Source organism: Gavialis gangeticus, unplaced genomic scaffold (assembly GCF_001723915.1).
Source record: "Gavialis gangeticus isolate Ggan-Ray unplaced genomic scaffold, GavGan_comp1, whole genome shotgun sequence".
NCBI classification, from domain to species: Eukaryota; Metazoa; Chordata; order Crocodylia; family Gavialidae; genus Gavialis; species Gavialis gangeticus.
Genome location: NW_017728997.1, coordinates 10,066,672 through 10,075,076, shown reverse-complemented (window position 1 = coordinate 10,075,076; position 8,405 = coordinate 10,066,672). Strand labels below are relative to the sequence as shown.

At 41.0% G+C, this 8,405-nt stretch overlaps 1 protein-coding gene across 5 annotated transcripts in view; it reads right to left on the bottom strand.

Annotated features, from left to right (window-relative positions):
* SHQ1 (SHQ1, H/ACA ribonucleoprotein assembly factor) overlaps positions 1 to 8,405 on the bottom strand; it is a 95,166-nt gene that overhangs the window by 39,489 nt on the left and 47,272 nt on the right. For 4 of the 5 annotated variants that reach the window (XM_019504746.1, XM_019504745.1, XM_019504744.1 and 1 more), the window contains exon 11: positions 6,615 to 6,735. In XM_019504746.1, coding sequence (XP_019360291.1) covers positions 6,615 to 6,735 — 121 coding nt within the window. Of the gene's footprint in view, positions 1 to 1,728; positions 1,901 to 6,614; positions 6,736 to 8,405 lie in introns of those variants that run through there. The other variant, XM_019504748.1, reaches the window with a different exon arrangement.

The window sequence follows — 8,405 nt, the reverse complement described above, 5'->3', positions numbered from 1 at the left end:
TCATTCTCTGAAGACTGTGAGAGGATGGAGCAAGCACCGTCTAGCCCAGTGGTCTCCAAACTTTTTTGATCACGCACCCCATCAGTAAAAAATTTTGAGCACGCACCCCCAATATATGTATATTTATAGAAACAGAAACAGAAGGTCTAATATTTTCTTCCCGCACCCCAAAGGATCGTCTTGCGCACCCCTTGGGGTGCATGCACCCCCACTTTGGAGACCACTGGTCTAGCCAACGCAAGGACCTATGAGAGGATGAAGTCTGATCACTGGGGTGATCACTTACAGATCAGCTATTACACTCTAAAAAAAGCCTGCAGTAAATATGTGAACTGTGGCTTCTCAAAGAATTACAGCGTGGTCAAATTTGGGTGAATTTTTGCAGGCATACTTGTGACAATGCCCATATCCCCTGTCAAACATCAAATTCCTGCTCTAAAACACAGGGGTGTTAGGTTTTCTTACGGAAGATGATGCCAGAATTTTGGTTTTTTTAATGCAAATAAAAAATAATGTCAAAACAATAGGTTATGCCCTGGTCTCACTCTTATTAGTGACTGAATCATTTTAACTGAAACTTTCCTCAAAACTTGAACCTGATGCAGACACTATGTATACAGAAAATTTCAGCTTCAATGGGAATATTTTTCAAAATGATAAACAATGGAACATGGATATTATAGCGAGAAGCATTGGGTAAACTTAACTAATAAATAGCATTACTTGCTCTGGCTCATATAATATTCTTTATAAGGAAGAAAACCTACACACAAAAGCAAAAGAAATAGTTCCTACTCTGCTTCCATTTGCACTCTACCCTAGTGCAAGTATTTGACCATACAAATGGATTTTTCTTCTGTATTGCAAATGAAATTCATAGCTCCCTTAGTGCATAAAAACTGACATATTAATGTGGATTCAATAAATCTCTATAAAATTAGTCAGCAGAAAAGAAACATGGAATGGGTGAAGATGAGATTTTACTTTTTGAAATCCAGTATCAACAACCGAAGGAAAAAGTGCTATTCATTTTACATTATTGTATTTGCAGTGTCTAACCCAACAGGTCTCCTACCTTTTGCGGCCCTCTAAGAACTTCCAACTGCATTGTGAACAAACAGGTAGGTGGGAAATTAAACACGTTCAGAGAAAACTGAACAGTATAAAATGCATCCAACCCCTGATGAACTTGGCCAAGTCCCACCTGACGAAGCTCTTGAGATGGAGGCGGCAACTCTATGCAAGAGCAGGTAATGGGACGCATTGTGGAGACAGTGTGAGTTTTTTCAAGGACACAGTAGTTGGAGGAAGAAAAAGGGGGAAAGGAGAGGACTTCAGAAATGGTGGGAGTACGCCCCAGCTTCCACAAGTCCTGTGGCTCCCAGCAGCATAAGATGCTCTTTTGGCAGCAGTGACTCCTATTCCCTTTGCCTTCACTTCTCACACCTGGACTCCGTTCTTGACAGCCCACCCACAATCCTCAGGAAGACGCTTGTTCTTCCCCTCCTCTGCATCAGACACTCGATGCTTTTATTTTGGCAGTGGGAAGTAGGAAAGAAAACTAGGCTTCTAGTAGAAATTCAGTGGCAATATTAAATTTGAAGACACCACTATCTGCATCATAGCAGTTTGTAAAAGCTCTGACCTAAAAAAACAGTGAGGAAACCAGACAAATTAAATTTAATTTTATTATGGAAATGAAAGTAATAACAGGAATGACAGCAGGGTGGATGATAAGCTCACTTAGCAGGGGGATCAAATGAAGTGATGACATGCCATTATGACCTCAGGGGTTAAAGATGCAATTTTCCATCTGGCTGCATCTGGCTTTTCAACATAAATGTTGACACCACCTGCCGAGCTTCACTCCCAGCTGCCTCCACTGTTCTTCATGTAGTTTCTGTCGTTTAGGTCAACATATTTGTTTCTCCTTCCTTCTTGTTTAACTTAGTTAAGCAATATGCTGCCTCCCCCTCAACCAAATGGGAAAATTAAAAACCAAAACTTATTTATGTCAGTGTCTATAATATTCAGTGTAATTTACTACATTAAATCAACAAGCAACTTGGTGGCACTCATTAAAAAAGTACTGGGCAGGATGGAATTTAGTCTGCATCTGACAATGTCTTTCGCCGGCTGATGCATTCAAATGACAGAAAAGTAACACATGTAACATCCATATGTTATCAGAATGCCTGGAAATTGCTAAGGAAAAACAGCTAAATAGTTTTTGTCAAATCCAACTGACCATTAACCATGCACTTTCCACACTGCTGTTCAACAGCTTATTTTCAAATATGACATTTGCCATGTTCAAAATCAAGCATCCTTCATGAACCCCTCTCCTGAGTCAGTGCTGGGTGAATTAGGCTCATCTAGGTGGCCTAGTTTGGCATACAATTTTTTTCTTATTTTATTTTATTTTTTTTATTTTATTTTTATTTTTTTACAACACATGCTTTCCTCACCGTCACCACTGCAAGTGCTGCAGGACTCCTTTACCTAACTGTATTTCTGCATCCAGCTGAGCTAATCCGCCTTCCCAGCCCTGCACAGTAGGACACACTAAAGTACAAAATCTCATGTGCTCTTGGTGGCTGTTGGGCATACATTTCCACTCAGAAAACACAGTACAAACAAAATCACATTGCATGGTCGGCAGAGACATGCAAGCATATTTATCCCTGCCTCACAATCAGAAAAGCTGCACTGGGAGCACACTTCTAATTCCGACGTAACCAGATCAGATGAGATTGGTACAAACACACAGTGTCTTTAGATTGTGGACAGGGCCTTAAACTTGGAACTTTCCATAAGCTCAACTCCAGAACATTGTGTCTAGTGCCATCAAATAAAAGTTTGTTCTTAACCTGCAACTCCCAAACTGTTGCCTCTAGTGTAGGAAGCTAAACAGAGCTGCGTTTGTGTGTCCAGGTTCTTAATTGTACATAGGAGCCAGCAAACCCAAAAAAGCAGACGGAAAGAAAGAGGATTCAGCCTTTGCTTGGAACTGCTGGCATGTCAGAAAATGAAAGGCAACAAAGCCGCCATCGCAGACTCTGAACCACCTGTGGGACTGACACTACCAGCTGCAAGAAGAGAGAAACACCCAAGAGAAGGAGGGAATACTGCAGCTTAACGGTATTTCCAGAAGAGCAAAGAACAGGTTAGACTCTAACCTTCCTCTAACCAGTGGAAGAAACAATAAAATGAAGAGCAAAAGTAGATGGAATCACTGGCGTATTTCAGGAGACAAAACATTTAATATATTAGAGACTGCTAAAACTATTGCAGCTGCTTCCCCCTCAGAACCTCTCAGTGTTAAGCATCTGCTGGAGCTACCAAAAGGACATCCTACGATCATTTATGAGAGGGATGGGGCCCGCATCCTCGTTCTAACAAGAAGTGGTGCCCACAAAGTGAAAAAGCATGAGAATGCCTGCTCATGAGCCAATGCCCATTTCCGATTCCTCAGTATACTTTCCGTAATTAGGGGTGGACTTCAATTCTCTGCAGTGAGTCAAAAAACATTTATGCCTTGATCTAAAAAAAAGGATCTCTCTTCAGAGTAGTACTTCAGCTAATGCTTAAATTCAAGCACACAGCTCCATGTCATCCTGAATAGGGAAGGACATAAGCATGTGGTTAAATGTTTTCTTGATTTAAAGCCTAAAAATAGGACAGGAATTCTGCAGCTCCTCTTCCTCATCTAATGTCAGGTAACTACTGTGCCATGTCATTATGATAGTAAGACAGCTTAATTGCCTGCTTTCCAGAGACTGTCAGTTCTGCTTAACTGGTACCTAATGTATGCATCTTGCAGTAAATGTGCTAATCTATCAGTCACTTATATCTACCCTACAATTTCTTCGCTGTAGTCAAAGACGATCTAGGTTCTGATGACTTGCTTGCTAGATGTTAATATTCGCTGACATGGACAGGAACAATATAGCTCTCATATGACTCATTTCTTCAAGAAAGAGACACAAAATAGCTTTCTCTATCTTCATTTACTATACTTTCTTCTAACCCTTCAATCTGCTGATGAATTTTCCAATGGCTATCCTAGAGTATTGGCCTATATTAGCCCATGGAAAAAGTGAAAAATTGAACCAAACTGGACTTGTTTTAATGTACCAGGTTTTTTCCACCAAAATCAGGACTTTTTTAGCACTGTTAACTGTGGGAGTATAATCAATCATTTTAAAAGTACACAAAAGAACAAATGAATAAGCAATCAAGTAATGCACCAAATTACTGACAAGCAGCATTGAACTAGCAGTCTATAATTCATTAAGAAATTATGGTGATATCAAATCATTAGCTCATACTTTTTTTTGAGGTGGACCTTTATGTATCATCAGCAGCCCATTAAAGCTTTGCATATAAAATAAAAACTCTCTTTGAGATTTCTGTGGCTGCTCCTTGTCCACTTCTCTCTGCCTTAACCCCCTTCTCTGCTTGTTGTGATTGGTATGGATTCAGAGAATAAAACGTATTGTGAATCTATGTCAAATTAAAAGCTAAAATGTAGACATTGATTTTAGACTATCAAGTCATAATAATATAGTACAGTACTGCAATATCATTTACTGCACTGATGGTAATAAGGCCTCCCTCGTGGAAAAGCCATGCATGGTACATCTTACACCCACTATTGTTCCAAAACACATGGAGCAACTGAGGCACTTATGCAACAGTGCTCTGCAGGGTCTTTTGTGTAGTGAGACACAGGTAGAGGATCAAGTGAACCAATAAACCTGCACAGATTGCTGTTCAACAGCGCCCATGCTAAAACCCTCTGTGAAGAATGTGGGAGATCACTGTACTATTTCTATGAGCAGCTCAGTCTAACTACTTGATATTATTCTGTCTGACTGCATGGAGTTACAAATGGTTGTTGGAGGAACAAAACTAGAAAATGGGACAGCAGCAGAGGTGAAATACCTCCAGACAAAATACCAAGGATCCTCAGCAGAAAAGCAGGGGAGCTATAAATTGCAAAATGGCCACCTGCCTGGCTCCAGTCAGGCTAAGAGACTCATTTTTCCCACACTGATGCCTAGGACTAAATGGGCACTAAACTATTAGAAAGCCCTGTCTAGAGAGAAAGGTAAGAGGAATGAGGGCTGAATGTGCAGCGGCAGTAGCTAGAGGTGAGTCTGACACAGACTCCAAAGCTAAGTACAGAGAGTCAAAAAGCCCAAGCCTGAATTGATTCAATCTTCACAGGTTAGTCTAAGCTGAGTAGATTGAACTGATAAGCAAGTGACAGACATTCACTTTTGATTCTGGAAATGCAGCCACATGCCTGTGGCGGCCCAGGCCAGAAGATGGAGGATGCTAGAGCCTGCCTCACTGCTTGGCTGGAGCAGGCAGCTTGAGACAAGGCTAGCCCACCCACTGTGCAAGGGGCGGGGGGAATTTGCACGGGAGGTGCAAAGCATTCTGGGATGCTGGGGGACTGTGAGTTAACTTGAATCTGGAAGGGATCTGAGACCGAAGTTCAATAAACTGATTAACCTTAATCAGTTAAGTCTGATACTACATCCATCCAGGTTTATCTTAAACCAGTTTCAGCCATTTTCAAAGTGGTTTATGTGCACTGAACTTCTGTTGCGTTACAGATCTGAACTGGTTTCTGATCTCTTACACTGGTTTGAGAGCAATTTCTGTCCCTAGCCCAAGAGAATGCTATTTTCTTGATTGCTAACCAGTACAAGGCACTGTTAAGCCTATGATTTGTGACTCTTATGCTATAAACAGAGGTCATCAAGTAAAGTGGAGCAACTGTGCTGTGATGTCCCCCAACACAACTTATCTGCTTCACTGGGCAATACAGATGTTGACTGCTGTCCTGCAGGGTCAGGACCGTGATGTTCCCAAGGATTCAGGGGCCCAATCCTGTGGGATAACTGTGAACAGGGGAACCCCAGGTTCCCTACTGGCAGACACGTGCTCCAGGAATCCCCTAGCAAGGGACTTCCTTGGGGTATCTCTCTACAAATGCAGGAACCCATTTGCTGCAAAAAAGTGGCACACTTTTATACCACCTATGTTGCACTAACAAATTTTGGGTATTTGTGGCAAAACAAAGGGCATGGATATCTATCTTTTTGGCCTTTGGCCTGCCATAAAAAGTTTTACAGTGATAGAATGTCCGTTTCCAACCTTACTATGGATGTTGTAAGCAACCAGTACCACCACCACCAAACTTGTTCATATTAACAGCACTTTACAATTCTGTATGAGGAGTTGCCACAAACTTTTTCTAGATGTTACATGAATGTTATTTAATCATTTTAATTCCATTTAAAAAAAGCTTACTGATTTCTGGGCAGCTTTAAAATACTCCTAGAAAAATCCCCCCCTCATATTTGGAGACCACAGATTTTTCAAATATTGTTTTTATCTAAAAGCAAATCTTCCACTGCTGCCAATATTACCAATAAAAATAAAGCAGCTTTCTTTGGCGTTTTATGAAAAGCAAGGTAAGTAAGTTCAATCAGGGAATTTTAAGGATTCTTTTCATCATCAACATTTTAAATTAAAAATTATCAGTGCTGGTAAAAATGAGGTAACAACCAAAACCAGAAACTGCTTACAACACTTACTTAGTTTTTTGAATCCAAATACAATAGTCTGAAATGTAGAGATCATTAAGGATGTAGGCAGGGTCATTTTCTCGAAAAATCTTGTGAATATCCAGCAGACACTTCAAAACAGCACTTTTACCTGGAAAATATTTACGATTTTTAATAAATAGATTCATGACTCAGTATCCTGAGAGTGCAGTAATCATTTTATTGCTATACACCTTGTAGCTACAACAATATCAGAATGATCCTATCACTTTTTAAAGTTGATTTAGGGCAGTGGTTCTTGACCCTTTTAAAATCAAGACACCCCTCAGAAAATGCCAATTTTTAGCCTTCACTCATTCCTTGACTACAGAAAAATAATAGAGTAATTATTCTCTTACAAATAACTTAAAAAGACCACAACAAAATCAGAATGTTCTTAACACTATGGATTCTTATTTGAAAATGCTGGGCTTATCTTGTGAATCATGTCTGCTCACCTAACAGCGTTAACACTGTGAAGCACCCTTAAAAGGAACTTGGGGTACCTCAAGGGCTACTAGTGGTTGAGAATCACTGATTTAGGTACTTTTGTCTGACTGGAATTTCTCCGATCTCCCCTCCTTTAAAAGCAAAATAAACTAAGGATTTAGGTCCCAATTGCACAATGCGTTCTATTCCATTGGATTCCCCTAAATACATGAGAGCTCCTGTGAAATTAAGTAGAGTCTGCCAATACAAACCTCCCTGCAAGATCAGAGCCTTCACATTAATTAAAATCACTTCTTGCTGCTGTAACTGATTGGTTGGTTGGTTGAAGCGCAAAATACCTGAACAGATCTGTATGTTTCTCCTTAACTAAAAAAAAGTTCTATTTTTAAATACATTTGATAAACCTCTGAAATGTGAAAGTTTGGCAGCATAAACACATTTTCTTATTCTACAACCAAGAGAAACCTCTCTGCATGCTGTCCTTCATTTTTCTTTCACTGGCCACCATTCTGGGCATTCAAGTCTCATGGCAACTAAACGTTTGTCTGTTACTGAGAACACCTTTTAATGTGTTGCAATTAAACCCTGAAAATAGACATGGAAATAAGTAAAAGGCATGTAGAAGTCTATTGGCCTTTGCTTATAGATTTCGTTTGAATTTGGGTGAGGTTACACTGTACAAATAAATTATGGCCATCTGGGGATCAACTCAAAACTCCCCCTGCTGTCTGAGCACACAATCACTTATGTACTTCAGCACACGAGACCCCCAGATGACACCATGTAAATTGAGCAGAGAAGCATAGAGACAGGAAGAGGTGTTGGTGCAGGCAGAAGAAAGGTACTGCACCAGAGGGGAATTGGTCAGAATCAGGCAAGAAAGAATCTGGATAAATATTAGGGCTGTGCGAACCTTTGGGTGGTGATTTGGCCTGGAGGAAATTTGGCCCAATTCAGTGGCTGAATCTCCAAATTGAATCAGGAGACCAATTAAAAAGTCCGAATCAATTCAAAGCTCTCCGAATTTTTGGAAAAAGATTCAGAGAGCTTTGATGACTCAGGCAGTCCCCAGTGGCTACAGCAGGGAGCTGCAGCAGAACTCAGAGCTGATAAGTACTAGGGACGGGGGAGGGACCATGGGGGAACTCCTGTCAGCCCCCATCCCCTGCCTGCTCTCCCAGCTCCCCCTCGACCTCCGCCCGCTCCCCCAGCCTGGCGTGGGGCAGCAAGAACCACCCCTCCGCTGACAGGAGCGCTGAGTCTGGGTGTTTTCTCATTTTAGGGGGGTTTTTTTTCCTTAAAGAGACAGAGCTGCAGCAGGTGGCGCACCCA